Source organism: Malaya genurostris, chromosome 2, assembly GCF_030247185.1.
Source record: "Malaya genurostris strain Urasoe2022 chromosome 2, Malgen_1.1, whole genome shotgun sequence".
Classification (NCBI taxonomy): Eukaryota; Metazoa; Arthropoda; class Insecta; order Diptera; family Culicidae; genus Malaya; species Malaya genurostris.
In genome coordinates this window covers 276,052,016-276,075,205 of record NC_080571.1, presented here as the reverse complement: position 1 = coordinate 276,075,205, position 23,190 = coordinate 276,052,016, and the positions used below count along the sequence as shown (strand labels likewise).

The 23,190-nt window shown below is 37.8% G+C and overlaps 4 protein-coding genes across 4 annotated transcripts in view; 3 read left to right on the top strand and 1 right to left on the bottom strand.

Annotated features, from left to right (window-relative positions):
- The first annotated feature begins 45 nt into the window (after positions 1 to 45).
- LOC131430190 (zinc finger matrin-type protein 5) lies at positions 46 to 884 on the top strand. The gene is made up of 3 exons (XM_058594924.1): positions 46 to 287; positions 345 to 482; positions 537 to 884. Exons 1-3 carry the CDS (start codon positions 161 to 163, stop codon positions 776 to 778), a joined length of 507 nt encoding a protein of 168 aa, XP_058450907.1. The 5' UTR covers positions 46 to 160; the 3' UTR covers positions 779 to 884.
- LOC131430186 (solute carrier family 12 member 9) overlaps positions 808 to 23,190 on the bottom strand; it is a 31,180-nt gene continuing 8,797 nt past the window's right edge. Inside the window, exons 7-8 of the mRNA XM_058594919.1 lie at positions 1,898 to 2,028; positions 808 to 1,829 (exon numbers count right to left, since the gene is read on the bottom strand). Of these exons, the coding sequence (XP_058450902.1) occupies positions 1,631 to 1,829; positions 1,898 to 2,028 (330 nt within the window). The 3' untranslated portion in view covers positions 808 to 1,630. The remainder of the gene's footprint in view (positions 1,830 to 1,897; positions 2,029 to 23,190) is intronic.
- Positions 14,171 to 16,085, top strand: LOC131430187 (uncharacterized). Its single transcript, XM_058594921.1, has 2 exons — positions 14,171 to 14,503; positions 14,568 to 16,085. Exons 1-2 carry the CDS (start codon positions 14,487 to 14,489, stop codon positions 15,547 to 15,549), a joined length of 999 nt encoding a protein of 332 aa, XP_058450904.1. The 5' UTR covers positions 14,171 to 14,486; the 3' UTR covers positions 15,550 to 16,085.
- On the top strand, positions 19,924 to 21,772 carry LOC131430188 (leucine-rich repeat-containing protein 23-like). Its single transcript, XM_058594922.1, has one exon. The coding sequence runs from the start codon at positions 20,218 to 20,220 to the stop codon at positions 20,977 to 20,979; it is 762 nt and encodes a 253-aa protein (XP_058450905.1). The 5' UTR covers positions 19,924 to 20,217; the 3' UTR covers positions 20,980 to 21,772.

The window sequence follows — 23,190 nt, the reverse complement described above, 5'->3', positions numbered from 1 at the left end:
ACGTCTTATGCGTCTGACGCTATTAAAATCTTTCTTTTCTTTTTTACACACTTTGAGTCGTTCTGTTTACTAACAAAACCACTCATGCGTGCTCATTATTATTTTTATGGTAATCCTATTAAATGATGTAACTAGCTATTAACAACTTATTTATTTAAAAATGGGAAGGAAATATTATTGTGACTATTGTCAGAAGCATATACAGCGTGATCCTGATATAGTACGGAAGCACAATGAAGGAGTCCCACACCTCCGAAATAAAACCGCCCATCTCGAGAGCTTAAAAGGTAGAGTAGTACATTCGAGTCAAGTAGCCGCTTCAATTCTACACATACTGTTTCCAGATCCAGTAGAAATTCTACAAGAGACGGCAACGAAAAGGCCATGTAGAACGTTGTTCACATCGGAAGAGTGTATGTTTGGAGCAACGTGCCGCTATAGCCATTACCGCCCCAATGAACTAGTGCAGCTCCAGCAGTATGGTATGTTCATATAACAAGTGAAATAACTAAAGCTTACAATTATTCTTATTTCAGCTAGTTGGGTGGATGAGCATAAAGCCAAACGTACTGCTGACATTGTGGGAAAATTGTGTTCGGCCAGAGCTATAACGGAAAAATTTATTTCCAAACGCACGGATAAACAAATTAAGGAATCTAGCGAGTACAAGCCATTCTGGACATACCCCGAGGAACTGAGGGAAAGAGATTTGCCACCGTCATTACAAGAGATCGATCCGACTGGAATAGATTTCAATAACCTGGTTGGTTGGGGCTAAGTGATATCTACTGAAATATAAACTTCGAATTCGTTTTCTAATAAAATATATTAGACATCTATATATTTAGTTTAACGTCAGTTCCGTTGGTATACTATTGCAAACATGCACATTTGTCTTCTTTTTATCTAGAAAATTAAATTTTAACACGTTCAATGAACGATATAGGATGTGTTCTGTTCTATCAATCACAATAAGTATGATACTGGAAATATTCAACACTACAAGCTAATTACGTTCCAACAACTACGATGTCGCTCTGTGTGACGTTTCAATGAGGTTTTCAATTGCTGCATGTGCAAAAAATGCCCTTCTAAAGTATAGTGTAACTATATTAATCAGAATTTCGTTTTCTAACCTCGCCAAAATTGACATTTCTTACTTCCCGATAACAATGCCACTTTTAGCATAACACGCCCATTTATTATGGGTAATTGAATGCAAAAAATTACGAAAGCACTGACAACTTTTGTAGATATTTTTCGGAAGTTCTGAAATTTGTCTATGCAATTTTCAATTAAATAAAATTAATGCTTCTTAGTAATGAAAAATGTAATAAATATGATAAAATACTTCGCGTATGAATTATAATCACTAATAAGAGGAGTGCATCCTTAGTACAAACTGATATTATGTTGTGTTATTCTAAAGTGAATGAGGTTTTGCTATAACCTTAATTTTTCTATCTGGAGAACGGATACATAATAAAATCAATTCAATTGATGTCACAGAACGGAAGTTACAAGACATAAATCAGAAAGTTTGTTCATTATCGGCTAATAGTCCACATGCACAGCACGCGCATAACCCTGCTTAGAACATTGCATGAGAGTTTCAGTAAGTGAATTTGTTTTACAACGTAGTGGAAGTCACAGCATTTATTCCATGTACTAATATCGTAGGTGGTAAATCGTAAGTCAATTCGGTTAACAGGTCCAAATAATGGTGACACTTTTCTTTGTAGTCCACCGTGGATAGCTTCGGCGGTGCTGGAAGATACATGAAAGTGACAGCCGTCGAGTTCGATTTGTCCCGGATAATTTGATTAATCCTGAAAACGAAGAAAAAATGCCATTAAAAATTATTCAAAAGTTGGTTCCGTTTGGTTCGCCACTCTACCTTTGCATGTAAAGTTTCGACCGGTTGATGTTCTCTTCGGTCATTATTTGGTTGCTGTCACTTTTGCTAGTAAACTGCCTGAGAATAGACCGATGACGCGGAAAGTCCATGTCTTTGTTCCATTCGGAGATCTGTAATATTTATACCAAATATGATTAGTTTTATTTAACTATATCTCGCTAGTATTTAGTGCTCTATTAGCGTATATTAAAATTCGAACAGCCTCAATTATCTATATTGGGTCGTTCGGAAAGTGGTTTCCTTTTTTTAGGAAAAATGAGAGACGATTTTTCCATATTTAAAATTAATTTTATTCAATTATGCACTAACCACTTTGTTCAACCTTTTGCCATAATTCCGGTAACTTTACAATTACACGCTCAAGAAAGTTGTTATTTTTGACGAAGAAATGAGGAAAAAAAGTTTTAACGCCTTCATTTGAATCAAAGTTTACACCATTCAAAGAATTTGGTAATAACCGAAAAAAATAGCAATCTGCTGATGCCAGATCAAGAGAATATGGTGGTAGCACATTCCATCTAAGCGGTAGCTAATGATTCACTTCAAGAATGGATTTTTACAAGTTGTAACAGTGTTTTCCTTCAACTGATGTGGAATCCAAATATCGAGCTTTGTTACAAATCCAAGGTGTTTCAAATTTTCGTGAATTGTCGAATTCGTTAAATTCAGCTTCTCAGCCATCTCTCGTGTTGTTGGCGATTTGAATCCAACAGTGCCTTATCAGTTTCCAGTGTTGGTAATTGCCGATAATTTGACAGAAGCTGCTCGATATTTCTCTACATTGTACACAACATTTTCAATTCGGTAGAAGATGCTACAAGTCTCTCAATGCATGAACCGTGAGAAATTTTTTACATTTCTTCGCTCCACTTCACACTCTGAGTATTTCACGGCCCCTAAAAAAATTTACAGTCTGGTAATGATCGGTGCTGTGTGGAATTCACCAAGAGAGAATCGCAAGTTAACAATTATCGCAAAAAATCGAACCGATGATTCGACTTGATGATTCTCATACTAGGTTGCAATATTTCAAAACCCTTGTGTGGAGCATTCACAGACATTTTCATAGACACAACTTATACAAAGGTTATATGCACATAGTTAGAATGAGCGGCAATAGTAAAATGATTCTATCGCACTTATCAACTGCCTGTATAGAATCGGATCGCGAAACGAAAATAAGCGACCGTTTGTTGCTTCAGAGAGAATCCCCACCGCAGCGTGCTATCTCGTGATGCTCAGACAGGTCATCGAGAGAAATTCGCTCTCGCACTGGTATTCATTCTATGTTAAATGAATCATGCCGGTTTTTTGTTGATGCGATGATATCCGTCTCTCTTTGATGGCACTGATTGAATCGTGTGAAGAGTTGGTAGAGAGCGTTCTTTGATACGATTAAAGCCATCCTTTTCAATTTCAATTGAGTAATTTTACGCCAAATCGTCCAGAAATTGCAAAATTCTGACACGACCCCCTTGGATATGTATGAGACTTTACATGTGTGATCGGTATAGCAACTCAAATACACTCAAATAAAAATTTATGTTCGATTCACTTGAAAAAATCACGTAAAATGGTTTCAAATATCAAATTGAATATTTTACGTGACGAAAATGAATGTTATACGAACATCCCCTAAAATGAATAGAGTCATCACATAAGATTTACATGAATTAACCAAACGTCAAACAATCCGGTGTGAAAAACTCGATTTTGAAAATGGCGAACAGTGGCCCTCAAAGTGTAAGTAGTGTAAATATTTGCGAAAAATGTTATTTAATTACAGTTTTTTACTACATCGACCGGATTATTTCAGTATGGAAGTTTCCATGTATTCGACTGGACCGAGTACCGGAAATGTGCCCGCTCCTACCGAATGCTTCAAACAGGCCGTTGGTCCACCGAAAAATGAGTTCAAAATCGGCATGAAGCTAGAGACACTGGACCCATGTAATGCGACCTCAACCTGCATCGGTAGTGTTGTGGGAGTTCTCGGATCTCGACTTCGGCTTCGGTTAGATGGCAGTGACAACAAAAACGATTTCTGGAGGCTTGTCGATTCGAGATCTCACGACGTTATTAGTTGCTTTTTATTTTCAGCCATTGAAATTCTATGCTAATTTTCTGAAATAAATGTTTTATTTTTCATGGTATTTTTCATTTCATAGATTTATATAAAAATCCGAAATATTTCCCTTTTGACTTCAACCAATATATAAAATAGTAATTCTCTGGTAGATAAATTTAATATGAACTGATAGGTAAATGTGATATGAACACTAAATGACATTTTACCTATGAAACACGTAACTTTTACTGGATTAAGCATTAAACAGGTTTCAAATGCCAGTCCATTAAAACCTACGTGAAAAGTAGGGTGGAAAATGTGCACATAACTTTTCACTTTGACTATAACATGATTATTCTGTTAAGTGTAGAGATTTTTTTTACACAAGACTAATTTTTGAAAAGGGCGTATGTGTTTTTGGCAACATTATTATCAAACAATTATAACTGAAAATGTATAGCTTCTACAAAAATATGTCTAAAAAGAAGTGGTAATCACTCGAACTTTCTAAAAAAAATTTACACTGAAAAAAGAACTTCCGATTTTTCGTGAAATCGAAAATAAAATTTATTTTCCAAAATGCTCAGTCATTCGATTATTTTTTAATTTTATATCACAAAAAACGTCAAGTTACAAGGAAACTTTAGAAAGTTTTAGAAAGTTGGAGAAATGAAGTTTCCCGAAGAAAAACTTCTTAACAATTTTCGAAAAACGATGTTTTTATAGGAATAAATGTATCTGAGCATTGAAATATTATTCTACAAGCTACGTTCTATGAAAAAGCTCATGACAAGCTACTTCCTAAATGCAGTCATTCTCGAGATATATGAGGAACTAAAACAAGAAAATTGATATTTCATGAGAATACGCCCTTTTTCAAATTAGTCTGGGTTTTCCATCGCCAAATTTGTTATTTTTGTAATCCTCATGAAATTTTGAATAAATTTTTCTTTGACATCAAGACGTTTGGCACGTTTGGCTCTGTGAGAACTTGTATGCACACTAGAGATGGTCGGGTATCGGGTATTTTACCCGAAACCCGACCCGTACCCGTACCCGACGGGTTTTTGGTCGGGTACGGGTAAAAATTTTTATTTTCAATCGGGTACGGGTCGGTTACGGGTAAAAATTTTTACTGCTCACTCGGGTACGGGTCGGGTACGGGTAAATTTTTTTTTTGGATCGATTACCCGACCATTTGTACTTCACATAAATATGTTTATACGTTGACGAGATTTTTTCATTGCAAAACAGTTCTTCCGAAAAATAATCAATTTGATTCAAGGGGTTTTGATTCGCGCCTAGGACCAGACCTGTCAACTGGCATCTTTTTCCAGAAAAAAAACATTTTTTTCTTCATTTAAAAAAAAGATCAATCATAGTTACGTGAAAAGTTATGTGAATATTTCCCGCCCTACTTTGTTTATAACATATTTAATAAGACACACTGCCTTAGCTCTATGATGTTGCGGTCGGAATCTACTTTTCTCGTAGGTTTCAATGGACTGCCATTTTAAAGCTGTTTAATGCAAAATCCAGTAAAAATTATTTGATTCATATACTGCCTATACTCGCATATTAGTCTCATATCGATTTTCGCTGATTTTGAGTTAGCTTGAGGAATGGAGTCTTTCCTCGATATACTCTCAGAAATTGCAATGAAAGTTGAGGGTTTGTTCAGTAAAATATAAAAAAATATCAACTCATTTCTGTGTCCCATATGCTAAAGTACCCGCATATCAGTCCCATTCAGTGCAAAATTTCAATAATTTCATTTGTTGCAATATTGGAACAGCAAAGGTGTATTACCGATATTTCATGTAATAATACCAAGATTTAGCATTAGGGAGCAAAGCAAAGTCTTGGCATTACATTCCTTTCGTGGAATTTGGCCTTTCTGTTTCAACAGACTTCGCAGCCGATGCTTAGCGTACAGAATCATTGCATGGCTAGTACTATGGATCCTACTGACACTAAGAATCCTTCCAGGTCGGGGCTCGAACATACGACAGCTGGCTTGTAAGACCAGCGTCCTATGCATTGAACCGCCAACCTGGGACCAGCATTAGGGAGCACAATAAATAAAAAAAATCGGAAATAAACTTTTGATCGTCTTTTTCTCAACATGCCGATTTCCCATATGGGACTGATATGCAAGTATGTGCAGTATATAAAATGTAGTGTAGTACTCATATCACATTCAGATACCAGAAAACTGTTATTTAGAATATTGGTTGGATATTTTCAAAATTTTCATAAAAATCATTAGGATTCTTACCATAAAAACATGAACATTTATTTCAGAAAATCGGCATAGAAGTTCTTCTTATTCTGCACTTCTGGGTGGTGTCACCTCACTTGAAATGGCACCGATTGATGGCACAGCAAGTTGGGCTATATTGCCAGTTAATTTTCGTTTCTTTTCACAACAAGTGAAAATCTCGATGCGTGACAACGTGTAGTCGCAAAAGTAAGGGTGAAAACCTTTTCTCGCGAAATACTCAAATTTTCACCGTGTTCACTCGTTAAGGGTTCCACCGGAGATAACACAGAAGTTCAATGGCTGTAAAAACCACCAGCTACCGATAACATCGTGCGTGTGGGTTTGTGAGGCTTACAAAACGGGCATAGTTGACAGATTAATTTAAATCAAAATCATAATTCATTTTGCTTTGTAGTAAAAAATTGTAACCAAAAAAATTTCCTACGAATGTTCAAACTACTTACACTTGAAAGACTCACTGTTCACCATGTTCAAAATTGAATTTTTCACATCGGGAATACACGTACATTGTTTGATTCTTGGGTCAATTCACGTAAACGAACTGATAACACACTATTCATTTTAGAGGATGTTCGCATAACATTCATTTTCGTCACGTATAATACTCAATTTGACAGTTGGAACTATTTTACGTGATTTTTCAAGTGATTCGAATGTGAATTTTTATTTGTGTGTCAAGATAATGAGCACGCTTACTTGTGGTTCTAAAGAATTGGATCAAAAGTCGCACTGTTTCGTAAAAACCATACCTACCCAAAATTGAATACAAAGGGTATTACGACATTTTGGGTAAATATGCTTCTCGAAAAATTTGAGTTGATATTACTCCCTTTTGTTGACATTTGTAAATGAGTATAATGTACCAAAGCCAACGCTACGATCGATCATCTGTGCACAGACTTCGAAGATCGAATTATCAGTCGAAATTCGGATGTCGTTTGGCTGCCTCGGAGTTGTGATTTGACACCGTTAGACTATTATCTTTGAGCGGCTGTCAAATATAAGTGTTATGTGGACAAGCCAGAGACAATTCAAGCCTTGAAGGATAACATTCGTGCATCCATAGCTGAAATAAAGCTGCATACAATCGAAAATGTATTAAAAAACTGGACCAACCGTATGGCGTACTGTAAGGCCAGCCGAGGCAGTCATTTGAATGAAATTATATTCCACAATTACCCGGAAGGATTGTACTTTAACATGAAAAAATAAACTTTGAATTCGGATGAACCGTTTGTTTTTTTTTACAAGTTTAAAAAAAAGTTACATTACATTATTCATGCTTCACAGTGTATTTATATGTTTAAAAGTAAACAAGCATTTTAATGTATTTTTCTTACCAACTAGAGCCTAATACGGCTCGATATCTAAAACACTTTATTTTTTCCATACTGAATTTTGGTAAAATTTTTACTACTCATTCGGGGCGGGTACGGGTACAGGTAATTTTTAATCGGGTACGGGTCGGGTACGGGTAAAATTTTTTATTTTTTTTCGGGTACGGGTAATTTTTTTGTATTATTGATCGGGTACGGGTCGGGTACGGGTAATTTTTTAAATTTTTAATCGGGTACGGGTAATTTTTTTCCTGATCACTCGGGTACGGGTCGGGTTCGGGTATAAGAATGTCTATACCCGACCATCTCTAATGCACACTTCAGGAGAGACTTCAAGGGCTGAGACCAGTAGTTCGCGTATAAGTTTTGAATCGACCACGTGTGCGCTCTGCGCATTTCATTTCTCTCCATGCTCTCTCGCATATGTGCAAAATGAATCTCGATGGGCCGGGTGGCCAAAAAAAGTTTTGATATTTTCGGTTACAAGTTTGACTACATCAATCAGTCGAATGGAATTGACATATATAAGCATAAAATGTTTTTCCATCCAGTAAAGCTACCGCCAGGGTTGCCACATTTAAATCTGCATTTTTCAGAAGGAAAATCTGTAAATCTGTATCGGGAGCTCAAAAACCTGTATTGAAAATCTGTATATAGAAGTGATAAGAAATCAAAGCACAACGGAATGAAAAAGTCTTTAGAACCTAAATTTAAAAAACAAAACTTTTCTTAGTCTGAATTTTATGATGTTGTAATTGAAAAAACGCTGGAAGTTGTTTTTGCGTTTGAGTCTCTCGAAATTATGATTTGACGAAAAACTTTTAAAATCCAATCTGAAAGTGAGAACTTAATCTGATTATTTTCACTTTCGTTCATAAGGCATAATTCAATTGGCAATCATCATTTTTCCACCTTATTAGAAGCAATTTTTGAAAGCATATACGCTACCCTTGTTGTAAATAAAAGTAAGCATAAACAAATCTTCATTAGCAGATAGAACATCTGTGTTTACTGTCCTTAACATACTCTTTTATAAAAGTTCTATCCTCTTTTTATAATCAACACACAATCAGGATAATGTTTTCACTTTGAAAAAATAATCAATACCTCTATTTAAAATATTTTAACTTGATTTTTATTCAATTTTTAATCCACGCTATCAAAAATCTGTACAAATCTGTATTGTTTGCCAAAAATCTGTAATCTGCATATACAGAATCTTGGTCACAAATATAAGTGTTTTTTTTACATACCGTATTTTTGCCGTTTCAAACCGTTTCCGCGTTAGTTAATCACTAAAGTTTTTATCAGTGAATGACTGTATACTGCCTGGATCGAAGTGAGGTGTTATTCTTAACCGCCAAGTGCTAGTCAAGTCGTAATTCACGTTCATCTGTGTCGTGCCTGTGGCTATTCTTCTTGCTGCCGTCGTTGTAGTTTGACAATAAACAATCGACGAACCGTTTGCTGCTGTGATTTACCATCTGCATAGTTAAAGGCGTATTCCTGCACTTAGAATGAGTTCGGAGAAAAATTGTGCAAAGTGCAGTCTGATTATTGCAGGCATCGATTCCGTTGTATGCAGAGGCTACTGTGGACGCATGTTTCATATGACATGCTCTGGAGTTTCCCGCGCTCTATTGGGCTATTTCTCATCTCATCGTAAAAATTTATTTTGGATGTGTGATGATTGCGCCAATTTGTTCGAAAATTCGCATCTCCGCTCCATTACGAAATTGGCAGACGAAAATTCACCTTTGGTGTCGTTGACGGAAGCAATTAATGGTTTACAAAACGAAATCAAAACATTGTCGAAACCTGCTCCTCTGACTCCCACACCGCTCAATATGCGCTGGCCATTCATCGAGGGTCGCCGTCCAGCCAAAAGACCTCGTGGGCCTGACTTGGAACAAAAAGCTTCCGAATGCAAATCTGGATCGAAGCAAATCGGAGAAAACGTTGTTTGTGTTCCAGTTTGTGAACAACAACCCGACAAATTTTGGCTATATTTGTCTCGTATACGTCCAGACGTCACCAATGATGAGATTGCTGCTATGGTGCGAGCCAATCTTGAAATGAATGAGGATCCAGTAGTTGTTAAACTGGTCGCCAAAGGTACCGATGTTAGCAACATGACCTTTGTATCATTTAAAGTTGGCCTCGATCCTGCACTACAAACTATCGCCTTGGAACCTTCAACTTGGCCCCAAGGAATCTATTTTCGCCAATTCGAGGAGAAATCATCCCAAAAATTTTGGAAACCAGCTGCTGTGGATCCATCTCCAACGCCTGTTTCAACGCAAGGAGGAATAGTTCAGCAGTGATGCAATGCAGTATACTGGGACGCACCGTAGTTGATATTGTGGAAGCCCCTGACCCCCCTTCCCCAGTCGTGCCACCGCTGCCAGCGTTCATCAGCCGTCCTGGTCCTGCGGGTAGGTGTGGTGAAGGGGTCTTCCAAACTACTCATCTTGGCAAGTATTCGTTAGCTTCCAGATTATCAAGCGCTGATTTGTTTTATCCCGTGTCGCAGAATGACGAACAAGATGACGTTGGTATCTGGGTGTACTACCAGAATGTTCGGGGGTTGAGGACAAAAATCGACGAGATCTTTTTAACGACGAGTGACTGCAACTTTGATGTCATCTTTTTGACCGAGACCGGACTGGATAGCCGAATAAACTCTCAGCAGTTGTTTGGAAATTCCTTCAATGTTTTTCGCTGTGACCGCAGCTCAGCTAATAGTGACAAAGCATCATTTGGTGGAGTTTTGATTGCCATTTCACGAAAACACGTCAGCTCTATCATTGAAACGGTGAATGGTCAGTGTCTTGAACAAGTGTGTGCAAGAGCTACAGTGCGGGGTAGAAAGTTACTGTTATGCGGTGTGTACATTCCCCCTGATAAAAGCCAAAACGTTGATGTGATCGATGCGCACATTTCAACTGTTTCGGAACTGTGCAGTAAAGGTTCTGTGAATGATATTGTTCTGGTGTGTGGTGATTTCAACCAGCCCCGCATTGTGTGGAATCAACGGCATGAAGAAACACAACCCGCTTGTTCTTTGTTGCCATCCGCTGCTGGTACAGCGCTGATCGACGGTATGGATTTTTTAAATCTACATCAAGCAAACCAGTGCAGAAATCATCTTGGGCGATTGCTCGATTTGGTCTTTTGTTCTTCGGAGCATCAATTAATAGTTGATTGTAGCGTTACTCCACTGCTACCTGTCGACCCGCATCATCCGCCTTTAGTTATCTCGTTGGCTGCTGACTGCGAAAACAATTTCCGGAACATGGACTTCACGAATGAATCAAGGCCATTAAATTATAGAAAAATTGATTTTGGTGCTTTACTTGAATTCTTGCAAAACGTTAACTGGAGTGCTTTGCAAGATATCGACAACGCAAATGAAATGGCATATTTTTTCTGTAACAAAATAACTCAGTGGTTAAGTTCAAATTTGCCTTTTGTAAAACGGCCAATAAGTCCTCCTTGGAGCACAGCTTTGCTTCGTAAATTGAAACGAATTCGAAATGCTTGGCAGCGCAAACATCGTCGCTGAAAGAGCTCTGAAATAAAACGAATGTTCAAAAGTTCCAGTGATAACTATCGCAAATTAAACGCGGGGTTGTACAAATCCTACGTTATGCGGGTTCAAACTGATCTTCGTCGGAATCCCAAACATTTCTGGACTTTTGTAAACTCGAAACGTAAATGCTCATCAATTCCTTCAAAAGTTTGTCTCGATGGTGTTGAATCCAGGTCATCCTTGGAGTCATGTGATCTGTTTTCAAAGTTCTTTGCTTCGGTGTTTGCAGAAAAAACAGCCTCCGGTATCGATGCGGAGACCGCCGCGGTGGATGTTCCTGAGAATTTAGTGCACATTGACACATTTTTGGTTACTCCCGATATGATTGTTGCCGCAGCGAAGAAGTTGAAACGATCGTTCTCTGCCGGACCAGATGGCATACCTGCAGCGGTGTACAGTCATTGCGCTTCTGCTTTAGCCGATCCTTTGTGCACTATATTTAACAAATCATTTGAGCAAGGTATTTTTCCGATGACTTGGAAGCAGTCTTTCATGTTTCCTGTATACAAGAGCGGTGATCGTACAAATGTTAGAAATTATCGAGGCATAACCAATTTATCAGCTGCATCTAAACTGTTCGAAATAATTGTGAGCACTGAGGTACTTTTTCGTACTAAAAATTACATCTCTACTGATCAGCATGGATTTATGCCAGGTCGTTCAGTCAGCACGAATCTCTTAGATTTCACTTCCAGTTGTTTTTCGAGTTTGGAGAATAAAGTACAAATTGATGCAGTATACACTGATCTGAAAGCAGCTTTCGACCGAATTGACCACCGAATACTCTTGTGCAAGATGTTGCGGCTGGGCGCCACACAAAAGTTTACTGACTGGCTACGCTCTTACTTATGTGGTAGAGTCCTGCGAATTAAGCTCGGCTCTTGTGTATCATCTTCGTTCTCAAATTTATCAGGAGTTCCTCAAGGCAGCAATATGGGTCCACTTTTGTTTTTGCTGTTCTTCAACGATGCTGTTTCGGTGCTCGGAGTTGGCTGCAGATTAGTATATGCCGATGATTTGAAATTATATCTTGAAGTTCGTTCTATTGACGACTGCATCCGGCTTCAAAAACTTCTAGATACATTTGTCGCCTGGTGTCGTAGAAACTGGTTGATTGTCAGCATTTCAAAATGCCAGGTCATAACGTTTCACCGAATACTGAACCCAATTCGATTCGACTATGCAATTGATGGACAAACGCTCCAGAGAGTTGACCATGTTAATGACCTTGGTGTTTTGTTAGATGCCAAACTTACCTTCAATCTGCATCGTTCATCTGTAATTTCAAAAGCGACCAGGCAACTAGGTTTTATTGCAAAGATCGGGCGGGACTTCAAAGATCCGTATTGTTTGAAGGCGTTATATTGTTCTTTGGTTCGTCCAATACTGGAAAATGCTAGCGTAATTTGGAGTCCTTATCAACTTACATGGAACTTACGGATTGAGCGCGTTCAGAAACGATTTGTTCGTCTTGCTCTAAGAAACCTTCCCTGGCAGAACCCGCTTGATCTTCCACCATACCACGATCGCTGTCGACTGATCGGACTCGACTCATTGGAACGACGCAGGAAAATTCAGCAAACTACTTTCGTGGCAAAACTGATCAACGGGGATATCGACTCACCGAAGATTTTGTCTCAACTCGATTTTCGTGCTTCACAACGATCACTGCGCTCTTCCAGTTTATTTCAGCCGAGATTTCATCGAACGACGTTCGGGTATTACGAACCGATAACATCATGCTTGAGGACATTTGGCACCGTTGAACACCTTTTTGAATTTGATGAACCATCACACAAATTCGTGCAGAAAGTACAGCGATCTACAATTTTATGACTTGACTAAACCAATTCATTAAGACCATTTTATTGTTAGATGAATAAATTTAATAATAAATAAATAAATAAATAAATAATAAATATCTGAAAAATCTGTAAAATGCAGATTACTCTGTATATGTGGCAACCCTGGCTACCGCTTGTTTGGAAGCCTTGCTGAGCCGATTTCTTTTCTCTCTCATTTTTCGTTACGTTACCAGGAAACTGGAGCAGAAAAAATAGCGCGTGCATAGAAATCGACTTACATTCACTTCTTTTTTATCGCGACAAAACCTATGTTTGTATGCACTAATCGCATCTAAATTAAATTATCTAGACATTGACAAAATAGATTTTTGAGTCAAGCCTTTGAAGGAGAGAAATTCAATGAACAAGTTGAAATTTGCTATTTTCAGCTATGCAATCCTTCGTTCAGAAAAAAAAACTTTCCCGAGTCGATGAATCATTCTGAAATTTTCACAGAATAATCTAAACTAATTTTCTAAGAGATTGTCAGTTGGGTTTTTTGATATTCGTCACCGTTTCAGAGAAAATCAGGTTTGATGCGTGAAAATAGCCCTCTAAATCACCATAAAACACACTGTCCTCAGCCCTTAATGGCTTATGCTTATGGCAGTTGAAAACGGATTGCTGTCTCCAGAGGTGCCTCAGCGTACCACAGATTCTGAATATGCCAATGATAGATGATCTAGGGGAAACAGTGTCCTACAGAGCGTTTAAAAGTGGCGAGACCTTTTTTTTATCAGACTGATTTTTGGTTCCAACACAGATTAGAAAAAAATGACCTGTCATCCTTGGCTGTCTCAGTCGCAACGTCGAAGCGGTTTTATTGATGACTACATAGACAGATCGGCTCGACGTGCAGTACGCGGGTTTCTTTTATTGTATTGTAAGTTCAATAAAAAAATTCCAATCAAAAGTAAATCGATATTTCATTGTATTGAAAAACACAGGGCCCTTAGACACACTTGTAAGGTGCTGTGGGAAGCATGCCGGCGTTTCAAGAGATTTAGAATAAACCCTACACTAAATCACATGCTTAAAACATTCTTCACCAAATAAATTGCCATTCCATAATGGGTAAAAGAGCAAAGTTTTTATGTTACATTCCTTTTGTGTAATCTGACCATAATAATAATAACAAAAATTAAAATAATAAAAATAATAATACTTAATTAGGAAAAAATCGAGTATGACTCAACACGTGCTAAATATGAGACTTCCAAAACATAACTCTAAGTAAAAGTTTCAGCGACGAGAATATTTAAAACGAGTATTTCGAATGACAAACGTCATCATTTAACGGCTCTTGCGCGGATGATGAGAAACATACAAACGATGAAATGCTTTCTTATCACTAACTTGCATCAATCTCATGCCGCATTCACGAGCATCTCCCACATTTCATGGCATTAGTTATTTATTCATCTTGCAGGAGAGTTCGAAAAAATGCGTCTGTCCTCTTGGTAATACATAATTGTAAAATTTAAATTCTAATCAAACTTTTAAATAATTTTCAAACTATCGTAGGCTACTTCTGGTGCTGATAGGTTTGGCTCAGGCGACCAGCGAATACCAATGTTTAGACTTTCCTATCGAGGACCAGTGTATTATTGAACAAATTTCGTATCATCCAGGAAAACAAATAACTTTTCCCGCTGGGTATCGCCACATTCGAATCGGTTTTGCCAAGAAACAAGTCGATGGGCTTCATTCGAACGTAACCGCTTTGGATGACCAGTTGTATCAGGCTATGCACCGTCCACCAATTTTGGAGATGGAAAATGTTGGAATGGATCACCTGATTGTGCCGCCGGATTTGTTGCTGGGAAATTTCGCGCGTAATGCTTTCCAGAGTGTAGAAGTGAACTACTCCAAGTCATATACAATCACATTCCTGGATTTGGACCACAACCGAATTCAAAATATCAGCAATATCAGTGCTCTAACCAATCTCGAGAAGCTTCATCTAGTCGCAAATGCGATAGAGACTATTGATGGCACTGTATTCGCTCCATTGATCAAACTGAAGCGATTGTATCTCGGCTCCAACCACTTGGTTATTCTTCCGTGGGAAACTCTCCCAGTGACATTGGTTTATCTGGACTGTTTCGATAACTGGTTAGAGAATGTAAATTTGCAAAATGTGACATTGCCTGCATTAGAATATTTGAACATAGATAACAACAACATTCAATCGTTAAACGTTACGGAACTACTGCTGGCAACCCCGAAACTAGAGCAGGTATTTCTGCATCTAAATTTAATCGAATCGAAAGAATTGAATAAAATTGAACAAATATTAGAAAAGCACAACATAATTTATATGCAAACTGATGAATACTACGATCGTTACTGCTACAATTACGACGGGTTTGTTGAAGGACATTGCCTAAGACGTAAGACGCAAAAAAGCGTTTATAAGGCTATTCTGCAGTCGATGGTTTGCCTAGCGGTTGGAGTTCTACTCGTTGGAATACTATATTGGGCGTATAAAGAGGTCCGACGATAAACGTTTCAATTGAAAAATGCACTAATCCTTTAACAAATGATACTGTCTGGTTCAATCGCAACTTATAAGGAGATGTAACTGTTGAACATGTCATGTATGAAATAGATATTCTCATTTAAAATTATTAGAATAAGTCGTATTTGTTCTATAAATAAGTGTATCACGTTAACAGAATTGGCCCATATATGGAGGCTTCCGGGTTACATATATTTCATGCCAATCGAATTAGGCTATGTTGCCCACATGAACACTGGCTATGTGAAACCGAGACCATCATCGGAATGGTTGGTTTTTTGTAAGAAATGTACTTGGCCCGGTCAACAGTAAAAGTATGCGTCCGTCAGTCAGTGTCTTGCCGGCACAATTGACAACTCCCATTGAATTTTGTGTGCGTTTACTACCCGAAACATTCGATTATAAAAGGACAACTCACATTTTTGCATCAGATCGCGTATTCGTTCGGGATTGTGGGTCCGTGTTATTTCAATCGATTTTTTTTGCTGTCGATTTTTTTTTGCTGTTTGATACGAATTTATGATTAGGGCATATCGGACAAAGCGGGGACCTTTTGATTTGATTATCATTTTCACTATTTAAATGAGATATTTATTGCGTATAACGAGTATAGAATCTTACAAAGATTTTATGGAGACTATTTCAATGGCGAATGCTTAATCAGGCCAGAATGGCGAGGAAGCATCATGGCTGCGTAGGAATAGTAACAATCGCTTCTTTAGGCATTCTTCACTATATATTTCCTTGTTTACCGTTCCGGCAGTGACAAAGCTTTGGCTTACTCGACCACAGCTGCATATTGCTTGCCAAACCAAATATTTTTTGGAAATTTGGTTTTTTCTTCATCCTAAAATCATCCACTACGCCGTTCCGTTGCATGGCAGTATAAAAAGAGTTCCAGGAAGCTGCTTAAAGTTTTCCAACACATAAGTTTCATTGTCCATTATCACGCAGTAAAACATCGTCAAATACCCGCGATACAACTTGCGAGCCCGGGATTTTAACCGTCACATTCTGTTTATCATTACGGTTCACCTTGAACGACCTCATAGCTTGTCGGTGATTGGAAGTATGCACGAAAGTTGGAGACATGTTTTATTTTTCTAACAGTACGTATCGAAAGACCTGGTCTCTTCTCCAATATTCGTTTCTGGAGGTTCCTGAGATCCGTTTTTGTTCCGCTCTCAGTTTTTCTAGGTGCTGTCAAACGTGTATCGAAAGATTTGAGAACGTTATAGACAGAAAAACCAAGTTTTTTTTTCAAATTTCATTGCTGACAGATCCAGATTTTTATTGCTACGGCAAACAATTCGATCTCAAAGCTTGTAGTATCGCCAAAAAACGATATTTCATAATGAACAGGCATGCGTTCGTCACCCAAGTAACAATTAAAACTTGTTATAATTGGCATGTTTCACAATTGATTCAAATCAGCTATTTTTGTTAGATATATTAGATAATTGATTCAACACGTTTTGAAAGGGGTGTAAAATTCATTCATATTACTGCTTGTAGAACCAACTCAAAAACTGAATGGATTAAGTTCCACATCCGGTTTTTCAAATGACTGTACGACAAGATCATTTGAGCAGTTTAAATTCCGGTTTCCACTTGGCAAACATTACTGTTATGAAACATATGAAACAAGAAACTTGATGCACATCATACAAGAAAAGTGCGCTTTTCTAATCGCATAATCGTTGCGAGAAGAGGTAATAAATTCAGTACTAGGACAATGTTTGCTACTTGGGCAGTCTACGAAATACTTCAGTGAAGTATTTCGGGAGACATAGGGGAGGGTGGTAAGTAGTGGTGTAATAATGCCTTATGATTATTACGTATATTTTCAAAAAAATCGATAGAAATCTGTAGATTTTTTTTCGAACATGATTAAATTAAAAACTTGCTTTGGGTATGAACTACCATAACCTTTTCAATTTGTAAACAGTTATGTCAAGAGAATATAGAATTGAATGTTGCAACCCTGCACGCAATACAAAATTGAACAAAACACGCTGTGTGCTAAGCGGTGGTGTTTTCTTCTTCCGTACCAGCACGTACCGACAGTGTTACTAATAGAGCGAAAACCCAGTGCATACAGCACATTCTCGAGCGAGTGCGGGGCGCATTATATCTTACTCGCACGCTTATGAGTCACTCACAAAAAGGTGCATTATAAACACGAGTGGTGTTTGCTTTTGGGTACGATGAGTGAGAGTCAGCAGGAGTGAACGCTTACTGCGAGTGTTTACTGCTGCGAGTCAGCTCGCTCTATTTCAAATTATGTCTGATCGCTCACCGTACGTCCGAGATGTTGGCTACAATAGCACTTGGTAGGACGCTATATTCTTGCCACCGGGCTGATTTGAAAGTTTGTTTGTGTTCTTTCTAGCCGAGTACTGCGCTCCTGTTACGTCTGTGCATGAAATTCAAGTGAAGTGTTGATATTTTTGAAACTGCTGCATGAAACATAATTTGTTATTGTTTTTTTTATTGTCATTATAATTGTTTTTAATCACAGCATGATCGGATTGCATATTAATTCTCCGCGCATAGGACCAAAACCAAAAACGGTATAAGAGTACGAGTGGGAGTAAAATTGTGCGTGGGAGCATGAGTGCAAGTATTTATGAAAAACAGCGTCAGTAAGAGTGTGCAAGCCGATGAGTTAGCCAACGAAAGAATGAGCGGTGGAATATGCACGATAGTAGTGCTCGGTGTTTCATCGTCACTCACAGAAGAGCGCTGCGATAATAAAATAAAGGATGGAAATAACCAAGGGGAGCACACTCACATGGAAGTTTTAGATGTATTGACGGCACAGGAGTGAGAATTATCTGCATAATATGAGCGAGCGTAGCAACACTGCGTACCGATGCGTGCTGGTTTTGCATAATTTTGTATGACAGCTTGAAACTTTTGATACTCATTGCCATATAATTTCGGAACCGAAAGTCGGATCTGGATGAAATGACACAGTATCTCTCAAGACACTGAGAGCAATAATTTGAACCATGATTTCTCATAGATTTGCACATATTGCCTTGTAATTCCGGAACCGGAAGTCGGACGGGGATGAAATTCAATAGCGGTCCATGGGACCAGAAGACCTTTCATTTGAATCTGAGTTTGTGAAAATCGGTTCAGCCATCTGGGAGAACATCGAGTGACATTATTTGTCACATATACACTAGGGTGGGACAAAATATTGATTTCAGCTCCACTAAACTTTTCGTGTTCCTTTTGGGTCCCATAAGCACCATGCAAAATTTTAGCTTGATAGGAGAAACTATATTTTCGCGATTTATTAATTTTTAGTTTGACGTAAAGTCGCCATGACTAAGTTCAGTTTTGGCAATGACTGAGCGGAAATATATATTGGAGAAGCCAAGTGAAAGAAAAACTAACAGAAAAGATGAATTTTTGGAATAAGATACGCTCAGAGACAGAACTCAAACCTGTGTTCTTATGCATTCCGTGCATACGCGCTACCATTTCGCCACTCTGATCTTGTTTTAGCCACTCTAAAACTCGAAACATACATAGTACTCCATAGAAATGGAGTGAGTTGGCTCAATAACCGGTGATGGTGATAGTAAAAGTGATCACCTTCAGTGATTCCAAACATTCTGGTGATCACCTCTTTATCACCAGGAGGTGATAGTCACTTATCACCTTACATGATTCCACCCCAGACTTTCGAACGAAATCTCGAAGAACCGTAGTGTTGTATACCATTCGGCTCAGCTCGACGAGATCGGAAAATGTGTGCACCTTTCAAAACTTAGCTACTATTGGGTTATTCATTGAGTTCGAAGCTCAAATGGCTGTCACTTCCCTCTGGTTCCGGAAATATAATGTAATAGGTGACGTAAACTCACTTTTTTTTATCCGCTCATCATTTTCGTTGATGACGAAACCAATTTCAATAAGCCTAGGCTTGTTTGGAGCTAGTATTCGATGATCACGTTAGATGATTAAATAGTGGTACAAATATTTAGCTTAGTACCATCAACCGGCAGTATCTCAACGGTGGTTACGCCGTATTTGTCTGTATAATACGATTACTCAATAAGAATAAAACCGAGTATGACTCAACACGTGCTGAAAACTGCATGATTAGAATAAGCGGCTTTCAAAACATTACTCTCATGTAAAAGTCTAAACGATGAGAATGTTTAGAAAGAGCATTTCGCATGAAAAACGTCATCATTCAACGGCTCTCGCGCATTTGACGAAAACCATACAAACGATGAAATGCTTTCTTATCACTAACTTGCATCAATCTCATGCAGCATTCACGAGCACCTCCAACAGTTCACGGCATTAGTTCTTTATTCATTCTGTAGAAGAGTTCGACAAAATGCGTCTATCCATTTGGTAGTACATAATTGTGAAATTTAAATTCTTTTAACCATTTCAAACTATCGTAGGCTACTTCTGGTGGTGACCGTTTCGATTCAGGCGACCAGGGAATACCAATGCGTAGATTTTCCCATCGAGAATCAGTGTATTATTGAACATATCTCGTATTATCCAGGACAGCAAATATCTTTTCCCACTGGGTATCGCCATATTCGAATCCTTCCTGTTAGAAATCTCAAGGAAACTCAACCAAAACTAACCGTTCTCGATGACCAGCTGTATGAGGCTATGCACCGTCCACCAATTTTGGAGATGGTAAATATTGCAATGGATCACCTGATTGTGCCACCGGATTTGCTGCTGGGGAATTTCGAGGATAATTCTATCAGCAGTATAGAAGTGAGCTACACAAAGTCATATCAAATTTCATTCCTAGATTTGGACCACAATAACTTGAGAAATATCAATAACATCAGTGCTCTGATCAATCTTGAAACACTCCATCTACGAGATAATGCGATAAAGAGTATTGATAGGACTGTATTCGCTCCATTGATCAAGCTAAAGCGATTGTACCTCGGATTCAACTCTTTGATTACCCTCCCGTGGCAATCTCTTTCTTCGACATTGGTTCATTTGGACTGTTACGTGAACTATTTGGACAATGTAAATTTCCGCAATGTGTCATTTCCAGCATTAGAATATCTGAACATAAATAGAAATGAGATCAGATTGTTGAACGTTACGGAACTACTACTGGCAACTCCGAAACTAAAGGTGGTATACGTGCTAGTCAATAATTTCAAAAAAGATCGAAGGGACAAAATCGAACAAGAGTTAAAAAATAACAACCTAACCTATGATGGCAATGAAGAATACTACGACGATGACGACTGCTACTATGACGAAGAGTATGTTGATGGCCGATGCGTTAGACGACATCAAGGTATAACTGTTTATAAGGCAACACTGCTGTCCGTGGTTAGTCTAGCGGTGGCAACATTGCTCGTTGGAATACTCTACTGGACATATAAAGAGGTCAATCGATAGATGTATCAATTGAAAATGCACTAATCTTACGGTAGATGATATTGTTTGGTTCAATTGCAACTTATTATCTCGTTATCATATATTGGTATTCGTTCCATAGTAATGTTCTAGAGTTAAGAAGACGATTTGAATTATGTAACTAGTGAACTTCTGTGCCAATCCTTCGTTTTTCAAAATTCAGTTCTAATACAGATGATGTATCTGCAATTCAATTGAATAACCGTCAAAAATATCGTCTCATGTTTATGGGGGCAAAATGACTCGAATTGTGTGGAGCAATATGCTTAGAAATTCGCTTACAAACAATTATTCATAAGTTATCAATTTAATTAATAAAAGTAAACAAATATACACCTGGAAAGTGTTTCTTTCACGAAAAGGCTAGAACTTTTTTGAATTTAAAGAAGAAGCTTTCTGAGGCTGCATTTTGCCCGTTGTTGACGTACGTTTCGATTAAGAATTAAGAGATTAAGGGTACGTAATACCCCATCTTCCCCTAATCAGAGCAACAGGAATCATTGCTGAACTGGACCAACTCCATTTTAAGTTTGTTCCTGTTGATCGGTGTAGCTTCGAATATATTGAAATAATTTAAAAGATCATTTAAAAGTATTAGAAACATATAAGAAATACACTAATTATTTAGTTTCAACAGTTTCTCTAAGAAAAAAAACGAAAAAGCATTGCTGTTACACTAGACGACCCCCTTAACGTTGACCTGAACGATCTGTTTTTGGTCTATCAATAAATTGAGAATATTGATAAGTATATTCTGAGATTACGGAAAAAACAGTTTTATTTTTTAAACTTAGAGAAAGCAATCATGGTGATAGTAAGATAATTTTATTTCGATTGAAATTTCTGACTGAAAAAAGTTTACTGAGTTACAGATACACAAGTCACCATTACAGCATTTAGGGTTTATTCAAATATTTCCGATTCGGTCCAGCGTCGGCACAGTTCAGTACACAGTTCAATGTCTATATTCTCACTTTCCTGGCTTAGTACCGACACCAAACGGCGGTAGACGTGGACAACTGTAAATACACGCACCTTTAGGTAGATTCAAGCACAAGTTAGTCAAAATGGGTTGAGTTTACTCTGGGAACACTGTCATTTGTCGATTACATCATTGATACGATCATGTGTTCAGTACTAGAAGAACGTTTAGTCAACTCGGTTCAGCCATCTCCGGAAAAGTCCAGTTTTCGCGTATTTCGCTTACACGATGATATATCCGAAACAGAAGGTGTCCAGGCTAATCCCTCGAAACTTGATCAATTACATGATAATTACTTTCAAATGATTTACAATTGTGTTTCCGAAGAATATGTTGCAACATTCGGAATTCCACAGGGGAGTCAGCTTTGCCCTTTGATTTTCTTACTGTTCTTCAACCACAGAGAGCAGAACCAGAAATTTAACGGATTTTTGAACAGCACAGTAATCGCTTACGTACGCTTGCGTTGGATCTTGCATACAATAGTATTTCGTGCTTGCAAAGTCGTAGTCAATGGTAGTTTTGAACGATTTTAATTTTCATTTTACTGCTTTTAAAAAAAAAGGATTGGTTATGTCACAGACATAACTGGAGGACGTGAATACGAATAAAACTAACATGCTTCTTTCACAATTCCGAATATCGATATCGTTGATCGTATTAGTTGATCGATTGTGTGAATTTTGCAACTTTTATTACAGCATTTTTTTGCCTATAGCAAAAGACTGGACAAAAAATCAGGAACTGGAACTGAACTACATAAATTCGGAATCTGAGATTGAATCAGAGTTTAGTTGGTTTGGAATCTAGATCAACAATTCAGCTCATGAATTTAGTTCTATAATTCTGAACTTACTTTCAGAATCCATGTTTTGAATTTAATTCTAGAGCTGAAATATGAGCTTCAATTCCAAATTAACTGAATTCGGTTTCAAAATATAGTTCCAGCATTCTAAACTTGAATTCTGGAAATGAATTCTGAAACTGAGTTTGAGAATTAAATTCTGGAACTGAATTCAGCAAGTAAATTCTAAAACTGAATTCAGGAATTAGTTTCTGGTTCAGAAATCAGTTCTAAAATTCAAATTCTGTGTTCGGATACAAAATTTCGTTCCAGAACCCAGATCTAAAATTGATATCTTGAAATTCTAAAGTTCCTGAATCAGAATTTCTGAAATCGATTTGCGAACTTAAATTAACGGGCGAGTAGG